The sequence below is a fragment of the Acinonyx jubatus genome, chromosome E1, assembly GCF_027475565.1.
Source record: "Acinonyx jubatus isolate Ajub_Pintada_27869175 chromosome E1, VMU_Ajub_asm_v1.0, whole genome shotgun sequence".
Classification (NCBI taxonomy): Eukaryota; Metazoa; Chordata; class Mammalia; order Carnivora; family Felidae; genus Acinonyx; species Acinonyx jubatus.
The window spans coordinates 38,937,117-38,963,025 of NC_069397.1; the positions used below are offsets into that span (position 1 = coordinate 38,937,117).

At 42.9% G+C, this 25,909-nt stretch overlaps 1 protein-coding gene and 1 long non-coding RNA gene across 10 annotated transcripts in view; one reads left to right on the forward strand and one right to left on the reverse strand.

Annotated features, from left to right (window-relative positions):
* Positions 1 to 25,909, forward strand: part of LOC106989270 (uncharacterized) — a 149,278-nt gene that overhangs the window by 109,338 nt on the left and 14,031 nt on the right. The window lies entirely within an intron of this gene.
* KRT39 (keratin 39) lies at positions 15,716 to 25,531 on the reverse strand. Of its 2 annotated transcripts, none has more exons than XR_008294164.1 (8): positions 24,954 to 25,531; positions 23,578 to 23,660; positions 22,748 to 22,904; positions 21,922 to 22,083; positions 21,685 to 21,810; positions 19,946 to 20,166; positions 18,233 to 18,578; positions 15,716 to 17,537 (listed from the first exon to the last, which is right to left on the reverse strand). XR_008294164.1 is itself a non-coding variant. In XM_015087736.3 (8 exons), exons 1-7 carry the CDS (start codon positions 25,374 to 25,376, stop codon positions 18,326 to 18,328), a joined length of 1,425 nt encoding a protein of 474 aa, XP_014943222.3. In that variant the 5' UTR covers positions 25,377 to 25,529; the 3' UTR covers positions 15,716 to 17,537; positions 18,317 to 18,325. The 2 variants fall into 2 exon arrangements, 1 of the variants encoding a protein (XP_014943222.3); XM_015087736.3 differs by having other exon boundaries at positions 18,317 to 18,578; positions 24,954 to 25,529.

Consider the following 25,909-nt stretch of genomic DNA (forward strand, 5'->3'; position numbering starts at 1 on the left):
TTCCCTTCTCTGACAATTGTACCAACAAGATCGTATCATTGTGCAACATGTGTTTCCTCTTGGTCAATCCCGAAATGCCCCTGGGCCTTCACACACATTGTTGTTGTTTAGAGCCACATCAATATACCAGTTTGCTTCTCCCTTCCAGTTGTAACCCAGAGGTGTGGCCCACAACATTAGGTGGGTACTAGTCTCAGGTGTTTTTCTAACCTTTCCGTGGAATTTTTCTATTGTCCACTTATCTGAAAACGGTCAGACTGAAGTCTACAAAAAGGTTATTTGGTGTAGTATAGATTTCCTTTTAAAAGGGAGACATTAATCACACTGACACACATGCCCTCTCCGCCAGCCCCAAGTAAATAAACCCCACCTCTAAAGCGAGGGTGGGAGAGACTCCCAAGGGAAGAGCCAGATCAGAATCTCAGGTCCTAGAATGAAAATACTCGTGCTGAGGAAATGGAGAATGTTCTGAATATCTGATGCCTTTGTGGCAGTCACTGTTTGATGGAAAGTAATTTCAAAGGATCATTCTTAAGAACAAACCGTCAATTATAATTAATGAATGAATGACCGAGCCTTCCGCTCCCAGGGTGCCTTTCATCCCCAGCACACCTCAAATCCAAACAACCGGGCCTACACCGGACTTCCTTGGCCCCTGGGAGAAATGCAGCCTTTGTTAACTGGCCAGCAGCCGTGTCCCAACTGAGCCCTGAAAAGCCTGGGTTCTGTGTGTCCGTTGACCTGCAGGGGGGATGGAGGAAAACAGGAAATATGCCAGGGGTTGTCTAATGTGCTTGATGAATCTTATGCTTCGTCTGCCAAGGTAAAGGTTAAGAATGAATAAAGAGATAGTCTGGGGGCGGGGAGCCATGTGCTAATTGCTAGCAATTTAAAGGGGACTTTGAAATAAAATGGCAACATTGGAAGGGACTTTAGTGTAGCTCCATCCAAACCACTGACTTGCAGATGAAGAAGACTGAGGCCGGGGTGTGGCAGAGGATAGATGGTGGGTTAGTGGCAAAGCCAGGGTGGGATTCTTTCCACCACATAGCAGTGTCATCCTTGAGTTGAATCTTGACAGAGTCCCATCATCATGGTGATAATGGGACTTCCCAGTTTACACAGCCCTTTGGTGGTGTTTATTTAACGCAAGCAACAGCTCTTGATGTAGCCACACAAGGGTTATTGTCCCCAGATAAAGAATCAGGGGCTCATGGAGATCAGTGATTGAGAGCTGATTTGCATGTGCAATGTATTGCACGTGCACATGAATTTGTGGGTGTCACTGCCTTGGTCTGTGCTTGGATACTCACTACCTTACTGCCTGTAACAGCTCCCCTGACTTCCAGACGTAGTTCGAGGGTTATCTTTTTCCACAGTTGTTTTCTGAATTTTCCTGCACGGGTTGGGTGCCCCACCCATGAAGAAACCACCTCTTCTGGTCTTAAGATCTTCCAGAGGGGCAGAGAGTTTAGGATCCCCGCCCCACTGTGGAAGCCGGGAGCCCCTGCTTGGGCGCAGCCACCTCCCTGACTCCACCCCGTTCTTCACTCATCACATAACTCTGCACTCCTCTGGGACTGCAGGCTTCTCGAAAGCTGGGATTATGTCTTCCATCTTTCAAGCGCTGGAGTCTGGCTTCTAGGCATTTCATAAATGTGTGTTAGCTCAGGGATGAACTTTTTAGAGTTAAGATTTTAATTCTGGTCTTCTGATGTCATCACCTCCTGCCCTCAACTTTTGGGAGTGTGAGTTGTAAAACCAGATAGTAGGAAGAAGCCTCTCCCAGGGGTGAGAGCTGTAAAGGCAACCTCATTCCTAAATACTAATAAAATTACCTAAAGCACACTAGCTCTGCTTGTCCACTCTGGCAACAAAACCTTGCAAAATTCCTCTGGAATTTCCAAGACTAAAGGAAAGTGGCACCTGGGTGGCTCAGGGGTTAAGCATCCGACTTCAGTTCAGGTCATGATCTCACGGTTCATAGATCTGAGCCCTGAGTTGGGCTCTGTGCTGACAGCTTACAGCCTGGAGCCTGCTTCTGATTCTGTATCTCCTTCTCTCTCTCTGCCCCTCCCCTGCTCACACTCTGTCTCTGTCTCTCCCTCTCTCTCACAATAAATAAACAGTAAAAAAAAAAAAAAAGACTAAAAGAAAGCTTTGGGGGTGCTTAGAGAGAGTGCTCTTTTAAAGTGTTCTATGATCACTAATGTCTTTGAACACAAGAAAGAGACAAAAGGGAGATGAGATAAAAATAGAGCAAATGAGGAACTTGTTTGTGTGGTGGCGAGCAGTGTTCTGATGGACCTGGGCGATGCCTGATCATCTGTTTTGACTCAGGGTTCAGGTCAGCTCTGGATTGTGTTCACATGGACCCAGCCTCACAGAGGAGAACATCCATCTGTAGGTTGTGCAAGAGCCAGGCTGCACACCGCCTCCTGAAACTCCCTCTCAGTGGTTGGTGATGGGAATGATCCTTTTTCCGTACTTTGCAGGCATGTCTGAAGTGGCAGTGACCTCTTAGCCCCGTGGATTTCGCCCATGCGTCATTTTACACCAGTGTGTGGGAGTTGGGATTTATGGGAGTTAACCTCGAGCAAAATACTTCTGGTGTTGTAGCAGGACCAGGTAGGGAAAAATTGGTGGTGCCATTTGAGAAGACTGGAGAGAAGTCATCTCTTCTAGAACCATCGTGTGAAGATTTTCCTTATAACTTCCAATCTGTGGCGCTCCATTGGATTTTAAAAGAAATGGTGGATTTTTAAAAATTATTGGTTGGTTGCCTGTTTGGTAAAAATGATACATGTTTAGGATAAAAAATTTTGAAGTAATACAAGAAAGTATAAGAAAAAATATTTTTAGAAACTGCCTAATTCTACCACACAGTCAGTCATTGGTAAATTGGTGAATATTATTTCAGATACTCTCTATCTGTGTATATTGGTAGACCTATGGATGTCAAGAATAACTTTAGGAAAATGAGCCCATACAATTTATTCTATTTTAGAAGAGTTTACTTTAAAAAATTTAGTTAACAAATAAGAAGCTGAAATGGATTCACTTTAGTTACATGTTTTCTATTGGATTTTTAGACTTTCATCATATTCTTTTAATTTTACAATTTTTAAGGAGAGTAAAATGACCTGTAAATTTGTGGAATCACAGAGCTGGAAAGAAGGGCAAGAATAGATCTTTTTTTTTTTTTTTTTTTTTTTTGCAGCTTTCTGATTTTAGATATGTCAACTGCAAATTGCTGCACTTATTTTTAAGCTATTTTTTTAAAGAACTCAAGGGATAAAGGCTAACTGCCTTCTTTTTTTAAAAAAAGTATTTTTTTGAGAGAGAGAGCAAGAGTGGGGAATGCATATACTGCACATTAAGCAACTGCCCAGTTACCCCAGTTAAGCGTAATTGTAAGGACACTTAAAGGCCCAGGCTCTGGCCAACTCACCTTTAAGTCGTGAATATTGTTTCCAGTTTCCAGAAGGCTGTGGCAGGCCCTCCATAAGAGTTTGTTAACCTTGGTCTTGGGAAGAAGATAGAGCAGTAGTGGATTGGATGGAATAGACTACGTGAGATACAAATGAGAAGAAAAAGGAAGGTGGTTAGAAAACATCGATCCTTAAGGGACTCTCATGGTTGAGAGGGAACAAGAGGTCCCAGGTCATGGCATCAGAAAGAATGGCCGCCAAGGAAAGACAAATCCTGTAGAGTCTTCCCAGTAAAACCAGATTTTACTGATTGCCTCCTGAGATTCCTGTCTGACATTTTTGGCAAGAATACTTCCTAGGGAGTGTTGTGTTCTTCCTGTTGTTCATGCTGTAACAAAATATCTTCTGTTGGCCTTGCTTGACCATCGATGCTTAAGCTCTTGCGGCTTCTGTATTCCAGATGAATATTTCCCCAAGAGAAAAAATGAGACCGTGCCTCCTTTCAGACTGAGAGTTTTTCATGTGGAACTCAGTGGACAGGCTTCAGGAAGTTAGTAAAATCTCTGAAACGGTGCAGAATTGTCTTTGCATATTCATATGTTCACTATTCTGAGAGGAAGTTAAGCTTTCATTAGCTTGTCAAAGGAGCATATGAATAGAAAAAGTCAGAATCCAGTGGTGTCAAGCTCTAAAGTCCCATTCTTTCCTTGGCCTTTAGTTACCAGTAAGATGTGTAGGATTTTCATGTGTAATAGCAATGCAACAGTGGACTTCGAAATGAACCACGTGTATCGCCTCTGTCATACCCATCACTTTATAGACAGGAAACTAAAGAAGGTAGGTACTTTGGGCAAGGGCCCATGGCCAGTTAATGGCAGGGCTAAGACTAACAGAAGGATTCCATGGTATTGTTGCAGAGCTCCTGATTCTCTCTACTTTATTATTATTTTTTATTTTTTAATGTTTATTTTTGAGAGAGAGAGCGAGCACATGAGAGCAGGGGAGGGACAGAGAGAGACATGGACAGAGGGTCCAAAGCAGGCTCTATGCCTGATGCAGGGCTCAAAACTATGAACCACGAGATCATGACCTGAAGTAGGATGCTCAACCGACTGAGCCACCCAGGTGTCCTACTTTATTATTATTTTTTAAAACCATAAAGATGATGCTTCAGATTCACTGAATTTTTTGCAGTTGTGGGATGTTGATAGATGCACGTGTTCATTTACAAATAGCCAGCTATGGTTAAAATGTTTCTGTTCCTTTTTTCTTCTACCCTTAAAGCTATGCATTTTGCCTCTGATTCCACTGCTGGTTAAACTCCATAGCCACAAATAATTAGGGTTAAACTCCTCTAATTTAATTCGCTTACTTATTTATTTTACTGAGAGTTTACTTTAGAAGTGCTCTGGACTACACTGATAAGACACAGTTCCTGCCTTCAAACATCCTTCATGGATCCGGGGGTTTGGGGTTTGGTTTGGTTTTGTTTTTTGCAAAGCCAGTACTCTGCCAGTGACACAGCCTGTTATGTGAGGATCTGTTTTGGGGTGCTTAGGAGCAGTTACTGATCTTTATTTACCCATTTATACCTTGAACTCAAAGTTGCCAGATCTCAGGGAGCCGTGGTAGGTTAGCATTATCACCACCAGAGAAAACCATATGTTCCTGGTTGTCAGGATCTTTTCACCTGATAGCAATGAAGTCATCCTCATTTGAGTGACACATTTGTCACTGAGTACCTCATTGTGGAGCTTGGGGAGAATGGGTCAGCCTATCCCATGATACTGGGAGGTGAGTCTCATATATCATCACCGTCACCTTCAAAAAAGGAGGCCCATCCCCTCCCTGTTCCTAGTTTCCTTTAACAGCTGCCACCAAACCTTTCTGAGAAGGGAAGAGATGTTCCAGCCAGATAGCTTCTTTGAGAGGAGTGCCAGGGCAATCCGGTTTAAGCCTGGCTTTAGAAAGATCCCCGAGTCCTTTTACACTACCTCTGGCACGCCACCAGCTCTGTTGAGGTGATTTTTGTTCATTTGAGGCTCCAGAAGACAAACAGATCCCGTAGTGGGTGGGGAGCGCTAGTGCAAGACTGAAATGGTTTCATCTCTTCTTTTTTCTCCTTTTTATCATCTTAATCTGCCCAACTTGATAGGTCAACAAATCCCTTATACAAAGGTTGTTGTCACTGATAATCCTTGAATTAACCTGAACATTAGCTTCAGTGCTCTTGGGACGTTCCTTTCTTCTGCCATTTAAGGAGACATTTCGAGTAAGTGCGGTGTTGGTTTGCTGAGACATCATCTCACGCAGTTTGCCGAAGTCTGTCCTGGTAGCTTTTACCTTGAGTCCAGGGTGGTTCGTGTTGTGGCCGTGTCAGCGTATGGAGGGCTGTGGGAAGGTCCTTGCCCTCCAGAATTCTTTTCCACTTGATAGTTGTTGGTGCCTGAAATCCAACCACTTATTTGTTTGGCTCGCCAAAATGTTGCGTCCTATTAAAAAAATACTGGGGGGCACCTGGGTGGCTCAGTTGGTTAAGTGGCCGACTTTGGCTCAGGTCACTATCTCTCGGTTCATGAGTTCAAGCCCTGAGTTGGGCTCTGTGCTGACAGCTCAGAGCCGGGAACCTGCTTCAGATTCTGTGTCTCCCTCTCTCTCTGCAACCCCCCTTAAAAATAAACATTAAAAAAATTCCTAATGTATTCATTTTTTTATTCATTTATCCATTCATTCATCCATTCCGTCAACAAATATTTATTGAATACCTACTCTAAGTGATGGGACAGAGAGCAACAGAGGATGATGGGATAAAGCTGGGGATACACACAGGTGCTGGGAAGTCTCGGACTTCCTGAGTATTTTGATCTTAAACATCAGAGTTTTCTTTTTTTTTTTAATTTTATTGAGAGAATTAAAAAATTTTTTTTAATGTTTATTTATTTTTGAGACAGAGAGAGGTAGAGCGTGAGTGGGGAGGGGCAGAGAGAGAGGGAGACACAGAATCTGAAGCAGGCTCCAGGCTCCGAGCCGTCAGCACAGAGCCCGACACAGGGCTCGAACTCATGGACCGCAAGATCATGACCTGAGCTGAAGTCGGATGCTCAACCGACTGAGCCACCCAGGTGCCCCAAATGTCAGAATTTTCTACAGAAAGATTTTAAACAGGGGAGTGCCGTGCCATGATTACATTTGTGCTTTGAAAAGATAACCCTGGCTGCCTTGCAGAAAATGCATGAGAGCACAAGTAAGCGTGTGGGGGGCAGCTGGAAGGCTCCTGCACCTACCCACAAGAGTGATGATGGTGGTTCACTTATTATTTTTTGTAGGAGAATGATTTGGTGAAATATGCAAGGATATTTGAAGAGTAGTATAGCGTTAATTAGATTTTCTGCCATGACAAAGACGTCGGGACGCCTGGGTGGTTCAGTTGGTTAAGCATCTGATTTTGGCTCAGGTCAGGATCTCACAGTTAGTGAGTTTGAGCCTCACATCGGGCTCTCTGCTGTCAGCATGGAGCCTGCTTCAGATCTTGTCTCCCTCTCTCTGCCCCTTCTGTGCTTGCACTCTCTCAAAAAAAAAAAAAAAAAAATTAAAACAAAGAAAAAGAAGATGTAATAAAATTCAATTTATTATTGATTGTCCATGGCATCCATAGTATATATGTGCTACATTGATCTTTTCTACAGGCTTATATCATAAACACAGTGTTGAGTATGCTGTCTTAGTACATGTTTGATACACATTCTAATCGGTCTGCTTTTAGACAGGAATTAGACTAATTGTATAGTTGGCTAAAAGGATTCTTTTTTCAAGGCTCTTAACCTGTTTTATGGACAAGTAACTACTTGGGTGGACTCTCCGTTACAGATGAAAGAATTTACACAATAAAAGGAGATAGACCTGCCCGAGGTTGTCCAGTGTTGGTGGCACCAGGCCCCTGGAGCCCATCCCCTTCTTAACCACTGGCTTCAAATTTCAGGCTTGTATTTACTGTGACTTCCTCTGTGTTTACAGTATCTTTGCAGATTTATTTCTAGGTTGCTCCTTTTTATGTTTGTGGGTGACGTTCTCTTTACCTATTTTCCTGCTTGTCTTTGGTTTGGGAAAACTGGATTTATTCTTCCCCCACTCTCTCCTTTCTTTTGGTTAGGAATGATCGCTTTTTCTATGCTTCTTGTTTCAGAGAATTCCCTGCCCCCTTTAAAAATTATCCCAATGATGCTGTATCTATCTTTCTTTCCCTCTTTCTTTCTTTCTTTCTTTCTTTCTTTCTTTCTTTCTTTCTTTCTTTCTTTCTTTTTCTTCTTTCTTTCATTATCTTTTTAAAGTTTTTAATGTTTGCTTATTTTTTGAGAGAGAGATAGAATGTGAGCCAGGGAGGAGCAGAGAGAGAGGGAGACACAGAATCTGAAGCAGGCTCCAGGCTCTGAGCTGTCAGCACAGAGCCTGACACGGGACTTGAAACCATGAACCATGAGATCATGACCTGAAGCGAAGTTGGATGCTTAACCAACTGATCCACCCAGGTGCCCCAATGCTGTATCTTTCTTATGTCTTTATTACAGTTTGGGTTAGTGGAAGGGGCTTTGGCTTGGGGGTTAAACACACTGGGCAATCTTAACCTCTTGGCCTCAATTTTCTTATCATTAAAATGGGACTAACAATCCTCCTGTAATTAATAGTGCTGTTGCTGGGAGTGAATGAATTAATGTACATACATGAGCTGTATAATCTCTATGTAACATACATACATGAACTATGTAATTTATATGTAATGCACATACAGAAGCAATGTAATCTGCATGCTATGTACGCACACATGCCATGCTATCTGTGTGCAGCCTACATAGATGAGCTATGTAATTGTCATGTAATATATGCATATGACCTTGTACTCTGTAAACTTCAGTGCATAGTTGAGGGTAGAGAGAAGTGATGATTGTAAACACTACTTGTCTGCCCTTCAGCCACGATCCCACAGGTCTTGAGACAGAGGAGGCCAATGAAATTGTCAGGAGGTCACAAGGGCTACATAAAAAAGCCTAGCCTAATAGGCATACCTCTGTCCCCTGATGAACTCAGAAATAAACGTTAATTGCAAGAGTTGACGTTTTATAGGCACAGTCCATATAAAGGTCAGTCTACATTTATGCTGATGAATATTCTAGTTACTAGCTTTCAGTTCAGATTTTGATTCTGCCATCTGCTGCCCAACCCCTCAGGCCTCAATTTCCTCAAATGTGAACTGAGATTAATACTCACCTTGATGGATAAGGGGTTATTGTGGGAATTAAATCAGATAATTCATGCATTGCACATAAAATGTGCTTAGTGGTGCTATTACTAAAATGTGTGTGTGTGTGTGTGTGTGTGTGTGTGTGTGTGTATGTGTGTGTGTATGTATTAGAATAGTCTATTTTGGTCAAGTAAAATAAGCTGATATCATTCTATGCTCTGGCTTTGGCTATAGTTTGCTGAGGAGTTATATATATATTTTTAATAGATTGCTTTAAACTTGTAAATTTATTTTAGTATCCTTGGTGTCTTAAATTCTTCCTTTTCAGGGCACCCGGGTGGCTCAGTTGGTTAGATGTCTGACTTCGGCTCAGGTCATGATCTCATGGTTAGTGGGTTCAAGCCCTGCATCAGGCTCTGTGCTGACAGCTCAGAGCCTGGAGCCTGCTTCAGATTCTGTGTCTGCCTCTCTCTCTGCTCCTGCCCTGCTTGCACTCTGTCTCTCTCCCTCTCTCTCAAAAATGAGTAAACATTAAAAAAATGTTTAAAAAATAAATTCTCACTTTTCAATATATTATATCCCAATTTCTTTGTTTGGTATATTTTATTCGTACTCCTACTATGTTATCTGTTTAAAGATATTTATATTTTAGGATATACGCTATTTCCACTCTGAGGAAGTTACCAGAGGATTCTGTATATTATATTGTGTTATAATAACTGGGGTTTAAAGTAGCATGAAGCACAGTAAACCCATCTTCTAGTTCTTCCCTAAGAAGGCTTGAATTTGTCCTATTTCCTTTGAGCAAGTGAAAACCATCCCCAAACACCTTTTGCTAGATCTCACTCCCCATTCTTTCCTTCCATCTCTGTCTTCCTCATTCCCCACCTGGACCATGACCCTTTCTCTCTCCCCCTTTGTTCACTCCACTGTCTCCCAGAGTGAGAGGAGAGGTCGGGGAGAGTGGCCAGATTGGCCGGGAGGGACAGTATCATTCCAGCTAGTTGTCCTTTTTCTTTCATACTGAAATCATAACAGTCAATTAGGAAATAAATTCTTGCAAAATATATGTTGGATAAAAAAAGAAGAGGCAGTGTTGCATGATGGTTAAAAGTGCAGGGTCTGAAGTCACACAGTTCTGGGTTTGAATCCTGGCTCTGACGCTAACTATCCATGCGACTCTGGTAAGTTATGAATGTCTCTTGCCTGAGGTTCCTCAAAAATGAGTGGGTGTGCAGGAAATGCACATAGAGAACATGAACACTTTGTCTGGCACATTGAGAAGTACTCAGCAAATGTTAATTGTTGTTATTGTTGCTATAAAAAGGTGACCCCCAGAAGGTTATGGAGCATGTTTACATCTTCAAACCATTAGTTAAGCTAGAAGCCTGAATATATACTATCTTAACATCACTTGTGTTGCCTGAGGCTTGAAGCACAACACGGAAACTTGATTCGTTCGTGGATTTAAACACTCAGGACTTTGTTACCGTATGCATCAAGTTCTATTCTGGGTGTTGGTGTTTTATGGAGGTAATGTATGAGACCTCTCTCTCTCTGCTTTCCCTTTGGTTTAGATGTAGGAGAGTGTGGCAGGCAGAATAACACCCTCCCCCCACCCCCAGTATGTTCATCTCCTAATACCTAGAACCCTATGACTCTGTTATGCTACATGGCAAAGGGGAGTTAACGTTGTAGACAGAGTTAAGGTTGCTAATAAGCTGGCCTTAAAGTGGGGAGATTATCTTGAAATATTCAGGTGGGGCTGTGTCTTTACAGGTGGAAGAGGGAGGTAGAAGAGAGTCAGCATCGGGGAAGGAATGTGGTAAAGGCAGAGCCTGAGCGATGAAGTTGCTGGCTTCGAAGGCAGAAGGGAGACACACGCCAAGGAATGTGGGAGGCTGGAAGAGACAGGGAAACAGTTGTCCTCTAGGACCTTCAGTGAAGAACAGGGTTCTGCCAACAGCTTGTTTTAGCTCAGTGGGGCCGTGTCAGACTTCTGAAATAAGGTAATAAATTTGTGTTGTTTTGAGCCAATTTGTGCTCATTTGTTACAGTGGGAATAGCAGATTAATATAGCAAGTGTGTGTGTGTGTGTGTGTGAGAGAGAGAGAGAGAGAGAGAGAGAGAGAGAAAGAGAGAGAGAAATACAAATAGGAACTCTAGTGATGGATTTTTGCCAAAGTTTAAATTGAAAGTGAGTAGAACATTTTTCCATGTCATTTATAAAACATATATTTTCCTGTGTATCATATGGATTTGTACTTATTGGCACAATAGCCAAGATGGTTGTGGTGACTCTATTTCACGAACTCTGCATTATCCAACTTACAGATTTTTACTTTGCAAGTTGATTTATATTATACATCTCACAAAATTAAAAGAATTGAAACCATATCTCTGCTGAAACACTTCACAAATGATTTTTATTGAAAAGCATAAAACTACAAAAAATCAGGGCTTCTCTTGAAGAGCCAGGGCATACATGGGTACCAGAATTGGGATGGATGTGAATATCTGTTCTTCATTTGCAACCCAAGGCTGTCTCCCCTCCGATCCCCTCCTCCGGCCATAGCCCCTGAACTCCTGTGTGGACCTTCTCTCGGATAGAGTACCTGAACCACAGGTTTGTGTATCACTAATCGATGTTTACTGTGTTGGCTTCATGTCATTAATATGAGGGGGTGGTGCTGTAGCTGGGGCGCTGGACACGATGCCTGTGACCCACTCCCACTGAACATTCTGTTCTGTTTGGGGGCGCTGCGAATGACCTCTTCTTGGCTTATCTCCCTCTGCGGCCACACGAGCATGCCCATTTACCTCTTTCTTCCCTTCTTATTTTGTCTGTGTCTCCCAGTGCCTCCCCCGAATTTGCCAAACATAGCATCTTCTCCTTTTACTAAACCTAGATCTAAACCTCATCTAAACCTAGTACATTTGATTTCGTTTCTGATTGCTACCCCCACCCCCCAACAATTTGTAGCCTGTGTTAAAAGGGACTCGGGGGGGGGGGACTTTTGATATCCTATCCCATCACCCTATATGCTGTTAATCTTAGGGTCACAAACAGTCCCCTGTGGCTTCTGCAACCCATGATTGATGTTGAAGCTACGGCTCATCTGTGGGAAATATGAATAGCTGGCAGCCATCATTTCAACCTTGAGCTCACCCTGACTAGGAACAGGGTTAGAAATGAGATCTACAGTTTCCTGATGTTTCTCTAAATCAAGACCTCTTGGTTTTATGTCCGGTAGAGCTGAGCCATTCCATGCCAGACCTCAAACAGGAAACTTCCCATGAACTCAACCACCTAACCACTGTGTGTAGAATGAGATGAGATGGGAATGCCATCCGGTCAGGCTGCCTGGTCTCTGAGGCAGAGCTTCATGGGGTGACACTCCCTTTGTCTTAGACTCTTCTTAGGCTGGTAAGTTCAGAAGCATCATTTTGTTAGTGCACCAGAACCAAAGAGATTCTCAGGAGCCGACTCACAGTAACCTAATTCCTAGGTGCCAGATGAATGAGCCAGAATGCAAACTTTTTAATTTAACATCAAGAGATGGTTCGTTCTGCAAGCGTGAAATTCCCATCTGCAAACTGGAGCACCTTCTGTGTTGTGTCTGGGTATTAGAGAAACCAGGCTGTGATATGGAATTTGGTTGGTAAAAAATGGGGCCAGAAGAGAAATGTGGGATCTTAAGGCCTGAGGAACGTGCCCGGACTGTCCATTGCACTAATGTGATCGAGTGCAGCCTTACTCCTTCCTGGATTGGGCTGGATGCAAACTCTGTCAAGTTGCTTTTAGGACTCGCCTTCTTCAGAACTCCATGACAAATATTTCTTTAACTATTTGTGTCTTTGATTGGGCTACGGATATATTGTCAAATTTGAATGATTTAAAACCAGGGTATTTGGAGTGTGGAAGACATGAATTTGTTCCGATTTTAACTTGACTGTTATGCTGAGCATAACATCAGCATAGTGCTGAGCAAGTTGGTTAACTTCTGTAAGCCCCGATTTTGTGAAGTGTGGATAATAATAGCATCGTGAGGTTGTTGTGAGGACTGAGTGAGGTAACTCAGGTGAAGCGCTTAGCACAACGTCGGGCATAATATTCATCCAATGTTTAGTTGGCTGGAAGAAGCATTACTCTTTCTCCTTGTTGACTGTAGGACATGTTGTGAATTCTGCACGTATCTCAGCACTTTATGTGTTGGTTGTTCTCGGTTAACTGTGACAGGTTTTGTTGGAGCCCCCCTGCTGCTTTCTCTGTTGAGTCCATTACCAAACCCAGGGAACATCGGGACCAACAGAGATAAGGGCAACAGGATCTGTTCTCAGAGAAGGACCCCAGTCCTGTGTGGACTCCCCTGTCATTTCTGATCTCCACAAAAGTGATTCTGCTTATAAGGCTGTTGTCCCTCCTCCTCCTGGGCCACCTTCTTCCTGTTGGCTGCCACAGAGTGAGAAGGTTGATATAGTATGGGGAGATCCTTTCCCACTGAGTACCAGAACATTCCAGAAAATAGAAGAGTTGGACCCGCATGTGGTAATCATTTCACTATGTAGATGTATATCAAAATGTTTTCAATAGATACAATTTTTACTTAATTTTTTTTTAATGTTTATTTATTTTTGAGAGAGAGAGAAAGAGAGAGAGACCATGCGTGAGGGAGGGAGAGAGAGGGAGACAGAGAATCCAAAGCAGGTTCTAGGCTCTGAGCTGTCAGCACAGAGCCCGACTTGGGGCTTGAACCCACCGACTGTGAGATCATTACCTGAGCCAAAGTCGGATGCTTAACCGACTGAGCCATGCAGGCACCCCTCCAATTTTTACTTAAAAAATAAATAGACTCAGGTCATGATCTTGCATTTCATGGGTTTGAGCCCCGCATTGGGCTCTGTGCTGACAGCTCAGAGCCTGAAGCCTGCTTCAGGTTCTGTGTCTCCCTCTCTCTCTCTTTCAAAATTAAATAAACATTAAAAAAATTTTTTTAAGTAAATAGTAAAATAAAAAAAGAAAGATTCCATCCTTAATCTGGTGCTTTCTTTAAGTTGTCAGGATGACTTTGCTTGACAATGTCACTGTCAGCTCCAGTGAAATATTTCATTAGCCTGAGTGTGGTGGTTTTGCCAGTTGAATGTAGGTGTCTTAAAGCAGGATGGTGAAATCATACTCCCCACGTTATTGGGTGCCAGGCATGCTTAAGAGCTTTGCATGCATTCGTTAATGCGGTCATCTCAACCCTAGGAGGTAGATGCTATTAATAGCCCCAGTTTAAAGATGAGGAAGTGGAGATACATAGGTTAAGTAACTTGCCCAAGGTCTCACAGTAGGTGGCAGGGCTGAGAATCAGACCCAACTGGTCTGGGGTCAGGCATCTGTTCTAAATCAACATGTGATTCTGCTTCTGGACCTGAAATGGCAGTGTTCTCTTCCAGCGTTTTCTAATGGCTTAGTAGGGACCACTTGTTCTGAATTTTTACCCTGGTCTCCTTTTCTCCCTCAAGTTACAGAGTTCTCTTAAATGGGCTATAATTTGTATGTGCCTTCCACTGTGAGACTTCTGTCTGCACCCACAAAAGCTATGCCAGGGATCAGGGAAGGTGGTCTTTTGGATGGTGGCAGCGATGGAGGAGGGCACAGTTATTTTCTTCTGATGGGTCAGCGGTACATGAGCTGACAAACATGTGCAGAGAGAAGACCTTTCTATCCTTACATACAAGTTGGGGATAGGCAGCTCTTTATAACCAACAATGTGGATTTGGAGAAATTCAGCCCAAAGTGTGGTCTCTGTAGGTCTTCTGGTTTAGTAGAGTTATGTTGCTCGTCTCAGGGCCACAGATACCAAGTAGGTAGGTCCAGTTCTCTCCAGAATAAATCTTAAGTACCTGCTGGACCCACTGGGCCACCGAAATGAGCTATAAAGCAGAGGGTTTTGCCCCTGGCTTAGAAACAAAGGCCTTTTTGATTTTTTTTCTCTTTATAGAAGGACACAAAGAAGGGAGCCACAAACCTGCCTTCTTTCTAAGAAATAGTAAGATAAGGGGCACTTGGGTGGCTCAGTTGGTTGAGTGTCCAGCTTTGGTTCCGGTCATGATCTCGCTGTCTGTGAGTTCAAGCCCCGTGTCGGGCTTTGTGCTGACAGCTCGGAGCCTGGAGCCTGCTTCAGATTCTGTGTCTCCCTGTCTCTCTGCCCCTCCCCCACTCATGCTTGCGCTCTTGCTCTCTCTCTCTCTCTCTCTCTCTCTCTCTGCCAAAAATAAATAAATATTAAAAAAATTTAGAAATAGTAAGATAAACTTTAATCTCAGGTATTTTCTTCAGGTATACCAGTATGTCCATCTTAATTCTTATGTTGTTCCAGATAGAGAGGGAGGAGAGAGAGGGAGGGAGGGAAGAGGGGAGGGGAGACAGTGGAGGTGAGCCATGGGGAGGGGTGGGAGCAGCAGGAAAGCATGTTCAGAAACTTTGCTGCTGGTGACACCTTAACTGGAATATTTAGAAACATCGGCATATTACATATTTTCTTATGTGCGTATAAGGGGTGGCCTGGGGCTTAAAAGCATCATCTAAGAAAACCCTCCAAATATAATGCTCAACCTGAAATGATCATTTGACTACATAAACACTTTCAATGTTGCCAAATAGGGTTGGTTGTTCCCATTTGAACTGGGTGCGTGGGTTTTTCCCATGAAGCTTGTGTATCATTCATGAACACACCAGATCCTTCAAGCTAGCCAGCCAGCCAGAGGATTCATTTCCTATAAAGGCATTTGATTACAGTGTTGAAACAGTGCATTCCAGGCTTGCTCACACTGATTCTAACTATGGCATTATGTCATGGACGCCGGTCGCCTCAGCGTAGAAATTCTTCCTAGTACGGATGGGTGCTCTTCCCTTCTCTTCTGGGACACTTCCCATTTCTCCTGAATTTTAATCTCTTCCTCCCTCCTGTTTGGAGGTGGCATTTGCTTTTAAAATGCTTTGTATTATCAGAACGTTCGTTAAGAAAATTTTTTTTAATGCTTTATTTTTGAGAGAGACAGAGAGACAGAGAGACAGAGCAGGAGCAGGGGAGGGGCAGAGAGAGAGAGGGAGACACAGAATCCGAAGCAGGCTCCAATCTCCCTACACCTCCCATGTTTAGAAATAAGATTATGGATCACCAAATGGGTTTTGATACTCTTTCCCTTTCCAACACAGGCTCTAGCAAACAAAAAGCCATTTTGCTCTTTGGAGTCTATCCTTTGTAAGACTATGTCTTACCAGGACTTTATAAGACTTCTAGAAAAAGGAAACTGGCATTATAATTGCCTTACAGGACTGGGATCCACAGAGTTCTGAGTTTCACATATCTCTAATTCAGCCTACTTTCTAACATTGGGAGTGTGGTACATGGGATACTTTGCTCTGAGTAGGAGGAAGAGATCCTATTTTTAGGATAAATTGAGAAGGGCGTTGCTATATCAGCTCAAGGTTAGCCTGAGTCCAGCAAGGTTCCTAAACCCTGCATCCTGTTGGAATCAAAACTCAGAGCAGATTGAGCAACTCTGACTTCTCACCAACTGACTTCCCAGTTAGTGTCGCATGTACCTGTGGGGTCCACTGGGGACCATCACTGAACCAGACACAAAGGAAGAAGGTATTTTGGAAGGAAATGACAAATGCCTGGTTTTCAATTGGGGGACAAAACCTCCCTTCTGCATGGCCTTGTACAGCTTATAGGACCCCTTCACCATTATTATTCCACTTAGTCCTTCTAGCACTGCAGGGCCCAAGTTGTTCCGGCCCTTTTACTCAAGGTCATACACATAGACTGGGGTGAGACTCTCCTAGGTCTTCGGAGTCCAAGCCCCATGCTCGTCCCAAATTTCCCTCCTGCAGTCTGAGATGGAATGCAGTGAAGTGCTACCAGGGGTAATCTGGGCGTTCAGATGAGAAGGAAGTTATTGATGGGAAAGAGATCACTCTGGGAGTTCTGCATTCCACTCGCTTAGTGTAAGTTGCTACTTGTCTGGAGGAAGTGACTGCTGAGCCCAGAGTTAAACAATACTTTTGTCTTTGTCGTGGGCGCCAGCCATCAAGTGATATCTGATACAAACCCTAAGACTTCAAAAATGATTTATGCCGTAGAATTGCAGGCTTGATCACAGGAAGACTTTGTTCTGTTCTTTTTTTTTTTTTTTTAATCCCTGAAAGCTGAGCACTATTAAAACTACAAAATCATGACTGGATCACTAAATTGACAGGGAAAGAATTTTGACATGTGATAATGACACAATTAAGTCTAGGGCTGTAGTTCAAAGCAAAGCTTATATAAAAATAACATTTGCATAGTGCTCTTCAGTGTACCAAGTAGCATGCCATAAACAATTTCCTTTGATCTATGCTACAAACCTGTCAAGTAGCCATGGTCCTCCTTTAACAAATAAGGAAATTAAATTTGAAAGAGGCTAGATGCTTTGCCCTGGGTCCTAAGAGGCAAGTTTAGGATGTCAGGTCTTTTGACTCCACATTCTGTATTTGGTTTGTCGTTATTTACTAAATCTTCTGGAAACATCGAATAATTTTTGTAGGGATTGACTGAAACCCTCTGGGACCTCCTGTGAGAAGTTTTGGTAATGGCGGGTACATAAATGGTATCTTCTCACTGTGTTGTCCTTGCAAGCAGCAACCATTCAATAATCAAAGTTATTGTGCAAAGTTGGTGGTATTAAGTCCACTTCTCTTTGATGGATGGATTGCAGGAGGAATCTAAGCTATTTTTTCATGAGCACCAGTCACAGGGAGAGGCAAGAACAGGGTTATGATGTGAGAGTTCCAGCTCCCTGTCCCTTGTTACACAGTCGGAACCAACTCCCATTCCCTAAAGAATGGAAAGAGAAATAGCAAACATTTAATGAAAGGATCCACGTTATTCCTTCAAAATGCTCTAGATTCACTCTCCACAACCCTTCCTGAATCTTGATGAAAATATTTGGAGAAGCCTAATGGTTACAAAGTTTTGGAGAACACAGACATCTTCAAAAACACCTTGTAGAACTGAAGTATGCGAGCAGGGGTAACAGCAGAGTTCAACAGGATTTGGACTCACGACTATCTATCTATTCAAGGAAACTGAACATTAAAGATCTTTCCCCCATTCAGGCTGTTCCCATATAAGGCTTCTTTCTTTGGCCAAGGAAGGATTTTAGAAGGGAAGTTCACAGCTTTTCACCTTCATGGCCGAAACAATCCTAGAACTTGTCTGACTGGCTCTAATGAGGAATGTAAGTAAACAAGACCTGAGTAAACAAAAGAGAAATCTGCCCATCACCTGTGGAGTCAAGTAATGTAGGGCACCTTCCTGGGCACTTATAAACCAATGCCTGTCTCTCAGAGAAATGGGTAATGTGCTTCCAAAGAAATGACACATATTATCATGTTGACATTGCTTTGGATGCACATTACCCATTTCTCTGAGAGACAGGCATTGACATTGCAGAGGCTTAGGAAAGGGTCAGAATAAAAGATTGTCTAGCAAGGTGGACCCACTGTGTTTGTTAGTAAGAAACTAAGTACCTTAAGGGACTGGGGACTTTTTAAGCCTTTTTGGTAGGAGCAAGTATTGGCCTCTCTTTCATGAATGAGGGTCATTGTCATCACCTTGGGTTGTTAGGCTTTGGCAATTCTGGGGATGAAGCAAGGCTGCACGTGCTCGTGAGAAGAAATGACTTTGCCATCCCTGATCTCCTGCGTGATGGTGAAGATTTTAACCAGTATTTGGGGCAGTACTCTGCAGGTACAGCAGAGCTCACGTGATCCGCGGGAGGCTGAGGATGATGTATTGTAAGCCGGGGCTGTGCATTCCATGGTGCTGGCCTTACTGGAAGGCTCACATGTGGTGACACACGGGTTACAGGGAAGCCTAGAAAAAACAGAATTTTGCCTGTGATTGAGGGAAGGTAAGGATGGTTGTGGAGAACAACAGCGGTGGGTAATGTTTCAACATGGTGTCACTCAAAACAAATATTTCCAAATGCTTATTTGTTCATTTTGTTCTATCATTGGTGGAAGAAAAAGAATCAGACCAGATGCATGGTAAAGCAGCATCTTAGGCTTAGAAGCGTTAGGTTCTGTAAGCTGCCATTGTGGACAATGCCACAGCACTGTGGAAGAACACCACTCCAGGGGTTCAAGACCCGGGTGCAGTCTAGCTTGTCATTTACCAGCTGGTGACCTAAGATAAGTCAAGGAACGCTCCTGAGCTTTAGTTTTTCATCCAGAATGGGTATAATGGGAGCTACGCTTACAGGATTGACAGTGATAAGGGATAAGTGACAGGATAACAGTGATAAGGGACAGGTTGAGAGGCTTATTATCTGAAGAAAGAAAGCTAATCAGGTGTTTTTCTTATCAGATGGCCTGAAACCCATCTATGGAAGAGTCTTTCATGCTTTATCGGGCAGCTTCTAGGTGTCTTCTGGGTGTATTTAAATGAAATTTTACACAATTGGAATCGGGAGCAGTTAACAGAACTCTTTTTAAGAAGCATCATCTTTTTTGGATGATTCCAGGCACTTTGGTATGTCGGAGCTCCTCAGAGGGACTAGCTTTTGTTAACATTGTGCTAGTATCACGTGGACATGCCAGTTATAAGAACTCTGTGAGCAGAGTCCACTGATTATTTGGGGGAAGGAAGTCTCCGTAATGGTTCTAAGTCTGCATCTGGGGCATTAGTGTGGACTGAGTTGCTTCAAAGAGCTTGTGCTCTAGGTCCGTCCCTTATGGGTTGGTTAGCTTATCATTGAAAAACATTACAATTTCCATTTAAAAAAAAAAAAAAGATGCTGAAATACACACATCTACATGCTGCTCTTGGCATCAAGGACAAGAGGCTGGAGATGGGCATTTCAGCCTGAACAGACTGTTCCTCCAAAAGGAGCAGGGTCGCCCTACTCAATTTCATGAAAGTTCATCTAGTGGGGGAAAATCTGTAAGTCACCAGGAATGTTTGAATGTTTGGGGAAACCATTGTTTTCCCTTGTACTTTTTAAAACCCAACATACAAGGAATTAACCTGGCGCGCTGGCTCTTCAAAATGACTCCGCTCAGCTAAGACCGCAAATTTGGACTAGGTTACAATTGTAGGTCTCCAAACAGCACAGCTTGAGATCAGGTACCTAAAGTTCCCACCACTGGCAAGAAGATCAAAGCACATGCCCCCTATTGCCTAGTGGCAGTACACACATGTGTGTCAGCATATTTTCTCATAGTTGTTTTTATTTCACTTACTCGACATCCGAACTCTCCAGAAGGCTGTGGTATGTGGCAATCTCACACTCCAGCTGGGACTTGACATCCAGCAGAATCTCATATTCTTGGTTCTGTCTTTCTAGGGCACACCTGATCTCTGCCAGCTGAGCCTCCACATTATCAATCAGACACTGGATCTGGGCCAGTAAGGCCGTGTAGCGGGCCTCTGTCTCCACCAGGATGCATTCCTGGGAATCTCTCTACCATGGAGGAAGAAATTAAGATTTGTAACGATGATTCATTGGAGCCTGGTCTCTTGTGAACTGTATCATTTAAAAAAGTTTTTTGTGACAGGTACTAACGAATCTCCAAGCCCTCTTATTACTTCTTAACCAAAGAAATCCCAAACCAAAATGATCTACTCTGCTAAAGCTTGCTTCCTTTTATCCTCTTTATTTATTTTTGCTTTCCTTAAAGTACTCACTTCTCTTTCTCTTTCTTAATCACCTATCATACGACACTCTCCTACCTATGAGACAAACCAACAAACAAAAACGTCCAGCTTTAAAAACCTGTTACCGTGGCACTTCATTCTGAGAATATTTTTACCTTAAAGAAGAAGTTAGCAGCATTAAGCCATGAACAGTCCCTTCACTTGCAGGGCACCTGGGTGGCTCAATTGATTAAGTGCCTGCTTCTTGATTTCAGCTCAGGTCATGATCTCATGGCCTGGGTATGGAGCCCGGCATCATGCCCCACGCTGAGATTGGAGCCTGCTTGGGATTCACTTTCTCCCTCTCTCTTTGCCCCTCCCTTGCTTGTGCTCTCTCTCAAAATTAACATTAAAAAAACCCCACAAAACAATTCCCTCACTGGATCCCTTCCTTTATAGAGTTGAAACTTTGATGATTACAATTCTTTCCTGATCCATCATCCTGTAAGTCTATGGATAATGCAATTTTAGGTTAGAATAACCTGTTATTTACATGGTTTTCCCAGTTTTCAGAGATGAGAAAACAGGTTCAAGAGGTTAAGTGAATTGCCCATGGTCACATGACTAGCTGGTGACAAATCTAGCTTTGGGGCAAGGTCTTCCAAATACCCTTCACATCAGAGCATTTGAATAATTCCCTACTTCACAGAGGCAGTACAACGAGGCAGAAGTGGTTCCAGCTCTGGAACTGAATTCTGGCTCAGGCTCATCTCTTTTGTGACTTTTAACAAGTTACTTAATGCCTCAGGATCTCAGTGTCTCCGTTCCTAAAATAGGCAAGGTGGCACTCACCTTGGATTTGGCATGGGAAAATCAGTTTAGCTCCCTGAGCCTTATCTATAAAATTGGCTTAATAATTATGCCACCTCCCTTATAAGACTATTTTATAAATTTGATAGTTTAGAAAAATGTTTTGCATGTAATACAATGCTCTTGTAGTGTTTCCCAAAGTGTACTCCATGGATCCTTATTGCCATGAGATGCTCTTAAAAAAGGGGGTCCACAGTCAATTAAGTTTTGGAATGCTGAATGCCATGTATCTCCTTGGAGATCCATAGTGTATATTAGCTTATTAAAGGTCTACAGGAAGTTACCCTGTTTAACCTTTGTTTACTCCAGCATTTCCCAGGCTTATCTGACCACAAGCCCTTTCTTGGCCATAGACTCTTTAACAAACAGAGGAACCTTTGTTCTGAGGGACACAATTTGGGAAACATTGCAACATGCAGGTGTCAGGGGCGATTGCCATCACTGCTGTGTTAGGCTTGGTCAGTTTCCTGGGTACCATTCGGTGCTGGGCCTGCAGTTCAATCTCCAGAGCATTCATGGTGCGTCTCAGCTCAGTGATGTCCTTCAAGCAGAACTGCTGCTGTTGAGAGCTGGTCACCACCTGCTGGTTCAGCCCCTCCATCTGAAACACAGTCAAAGACCATGCATATTATGAGGGAAACACGACTTTGATGGAAGGGTGCCTGGAAATGCAGGGTCAGCTATTCGGTTTTGACTTTTCTACCCTCCTCACCTGTGTGTTGAACCACTGTTCCACTTCTCTGCGGTTTGTCTCCATGATGGACTCATACTGACATCTCATTTCTTGTAGAACCCGGTTTAGATCGACAGAAGGGGCAGCGGTCACTTCAATGTTGAGTCTGTCCCCAAGCTGGCTCTGTAAGGAATTGATTTCCTATGGAAAGAAAAAGAATGTGAAGTCACTTGGTGACCACATGACACCCTTGTGTTCTTGTTTGTCTAACAGCAATAATTTAGCTTAATGGTATCTGAATGTAGCTCACAATAAAGGAATAGATGATTTATAGGTACTATTGAGAGGCTATAAAATAACCTAAGACTATTTCAAATGTGACTCTGTGTTCAAGTATGTGGAACATTAGAAGGAATTAATTAGCAAGATCAGAGTCTTAAGGAATTTAGATCATTTCCCGGGATGGGTAATGGTGAAGCAGCATGGAGGTGGAGTTTATAATAAGAGATCAGAGTCTCTATGATGCCAATGTGGGCTTTTGCCAATATGGACTTACAGCAATAGAGGCAGAAATCAGTGCAGGGATGCCTACAAAAAGATGGGAAACCTGTGGGGGGTTTTCCCCCCTAAATTGGGTTGCTCCCTTGTCTGGAAGATCTGGAGGGGGGAGTGGAGGCTTCAGATTGTGTTCTAGGCAGTGGATTGGAAACCCATTGGACCAATGGTAGTGGCAGTAGATATTCTCGGGCTGAAAAACAGAATAGTATCTACTCTTTGGGGACACCTTTTGTCAAGTTCAACTCAAAGGAATGGATGCTATTTTTAGAGGCTTAGCTTGTAATGACTCTCTTGGTTTTTCTCTTACCTCTTCATGGTTGTTTTTGAGGCTGAGGAGCTCTTCCTTCAGAGACTGGACTCGTGCCTCCAGGTCAGCCTTGGCGAGGCTCAGGGCATTCAGGATCCGCTGTAGGCCGTTGGCATCTGCCTCCACTCCCTGGCGTAGGGACACCTCAGCTTCGTACCTGCAAAAATGAGACACAAAAAGAAAGGCATTAAAATGCAGATGGTGTAAATCGAGCCAAGCAGAAGTCCCTTCCACATTTTCCTTTGGGCCTCTCATTTATTATATTTCTGTTGTGGGCTTGATTCTCTTTAGATTTGATAAACATCACCGTTTAACCACTGTTCCCTTAATCGCTTTGCCAGCGTGAGGTCACATTGCTGTTCTTTGAGATGAGGGAATTTTTCCTCCTCCTGCCCCTGGAGGCAATGCAGAATTGGAGAGTGCAATGGATTAGGAATTAGAAAATTTGCATCCACATTTTAGCTGTGTCTTGCCCTAGGTGTATGTCTTTGGGTATAACAGAGCCCCATGCAACCACAGTTTTCTGGGAATTGATTTCCTATGGAAATCAATCAATCACCTTTAAACAAGGTGATTGCATATTAGCAGCCCTACCTGTTTTCCTGAATTACTGTGCAGGTAGTCGGATGGGTTAATAAACTACAGGTAGTGTATACATGTGAGTGGTTATTAATCTTTATCATTTACTGGATATGAAGGTCTTTTCTGGGCTGGTGCTGACATGGTATGGGGCAGGAAGGTTAGCAGATTTGGGGATACGCTTCTTGGGAGTGTGTCACATCAGATGCAGGGTAAATTCTGTCGTGAATGACAGCGCTGGATGGGCTTACTTGGCTCTCAAGTCATCAGCAGCCAGTTTGGTGTTGTCAATTTGTGAGACCAGTCTGGAATTCTCAGCCTTGGTACACAAGATCTAGAATTAAGAAATTGTACACACAAATGAGACAAACACCAGGATCTTCTTTAAAAACCAAGGGCTTGTGTGTGTGGTGATTAATGGGGTGGGGGTGGGGGCCGTTAGGCTTTCCATTGCTATGCTTAGGAAGCTTGGGGGGGGGCTTTGGAAAGTCAGATTTTTTTGTTATTTTCCTAAAAAATCAGCAGAAACTACTCCAATAAAAACCTTGCATATGTTTTCCTGCCAAAATATAAAATCCATCCTCAATTTGCATCCTCTGGAATGTAGCCACCATGCAGGCAAGGACTTTTTAGCTCACTGTTATTTTCCCAGAGCCCAGAGCAATGTCTGGTATTTGTTGGGGGTGCTCAGTAAACACTTGTTGAACAAATAAAGTGGAGTAAATCTGGCATGTGTAGCTGCAGTACATCACTCTGATCAGGAAACAGGTTTGATGTTGCAAGAAACCGTGGAAACAATTTGGAGATGATGAAATGAGCATAAGAGGGGAAAAGAGTGGTAATGGTAGCACACTGGATAAAAAGTAAACTGTTTAGGCACTTCTTAAAACAAAATGCTTTTTCTCAGGTCCCTGTTTTTCTTTCTAATTTTTGTTAAAGAAATGGCAGCAATTGGGGCGCCTCGGTGGCTCAGTCGGTTAAGCATCCGACTTCGGCTCAGGTGATGATCTCGCGGTTTGTGGGTTTGAGCCCCGTGTTGGGTTCTGTGCTGACAGCTCAGAGCCTGGAGCCTGCTTCGGATTCTGTGTCTCCCTCTCTCTCTCTGCCCCTCCCCTGCTTATGCTCTATCTCTCTCAGAAATAAATAAACATTAAAAAGTTAAAAAAGACAAAGAAAAAGAGAAAGAAAGAAAGGAAGGAAGGAAAGAAGAAAGAAAGAAAGAAAGAAAGAAAGAAAGAAAGAAAGAAAGAAAGAAAGGAGGAAAGAAAGAAAGGAGGAAAGAAAGAAAGGAGGAAAGAAAAAGAAAGAAAGAAAGAAAGAAAGAAAGAAAGAAAGAAAGAAAGAAAGAAAGAAAGAAAGAAAGAAAGAAATGGCAGCAATAGGTTGTTAACACATTTGGGACCGAAGCTATCTGGTTATAACAGCAGAACCTATCTCTGGAAGATGAGTAAGTATACAACTCTGAATATTGCCTCAAGATGACAATTTCATTCAAGAGATTTTCTTATTCTACAAAATATTTTTTTTTCAACATAAAATGAACTACAAATATTAAAGTTTAGCACATGGCTATTGCTTGGAGAGTGTTATTACACAACTTGATTATACACATTCCTAAGAATCTTACCTTCTGCTGGAGCTCCTCGATGGTAGCGTAGTAGGACCTGTAGTCAGGACATATGACACAAAGCTCTTTGCTACACTCCTCCTGGATTTTGCACTCCAGTTTAGTGTTCTCTTGTTCCAAGATCCGCACCTTCTCCAGGTAGTTAGCAAGGCGCTCGTTCAAAATTTGCATGGTCTCTTTCTCTTTACTGTTGATACCTTTACCACACCAGTCGCAGTCATCCAGAGGGGGACAGGCACCGAAGTTGTTAATCAAGCAGATGGGTGTGAGATAAAAGCAAGGAGTAGGGTGGCAGCTGTTGGCTTCGAGACCACCATATTGGCAGCTGGTGTTGGGAAAGATGGTCCTAAAATTTGTAATCCTAGAGCATCTTTGGTGTGGCGTTGGAGAAGAAATAGTTGTTGTACAGCCTTTGGTATCCATGGTGTGTACCCAGTTTTGGTTTATTTCAAAAATCTGTGGTCCAGATCGAAAGCTCAAGCAACCTCGACTAAGTCTGAATTCCAAGCTCCTTGACTATTTCCTCTTTGAAGTGCTTATATAGCCTTTGCTGTAGGTGGGGTCATGGCTGGAAGGATGTTTTCCTTTCTACTGTTTATATCAAATCCCAAAGGAACATCTCATTAGTCTGCTTTTTACTTGCCTGAGAAGAGTTACTTGTCTCATAAAAATGTGCATTTAGGCTGTTACTAAGTTATTACCCATCACAACCACTACCTGTCATTGGATACAGAGCTTCACATGAAATCTTCAAAAGGAAATGCCATCACAGTTCTACCAGCATCCATTATTAAGCAGGTGTGAGTATATGAAGTTCATTAAATCCTTGTTGACCTCTCCACCTGGCCTAAAGCTTGATCAGGAATGAGTTCATCCTTCTTTTCCTTTCTTCTCTAGAAAAGGGAAACTATTAATATCTAATAATTATTGGTGAACTCAGAAATCAGTATTTTATT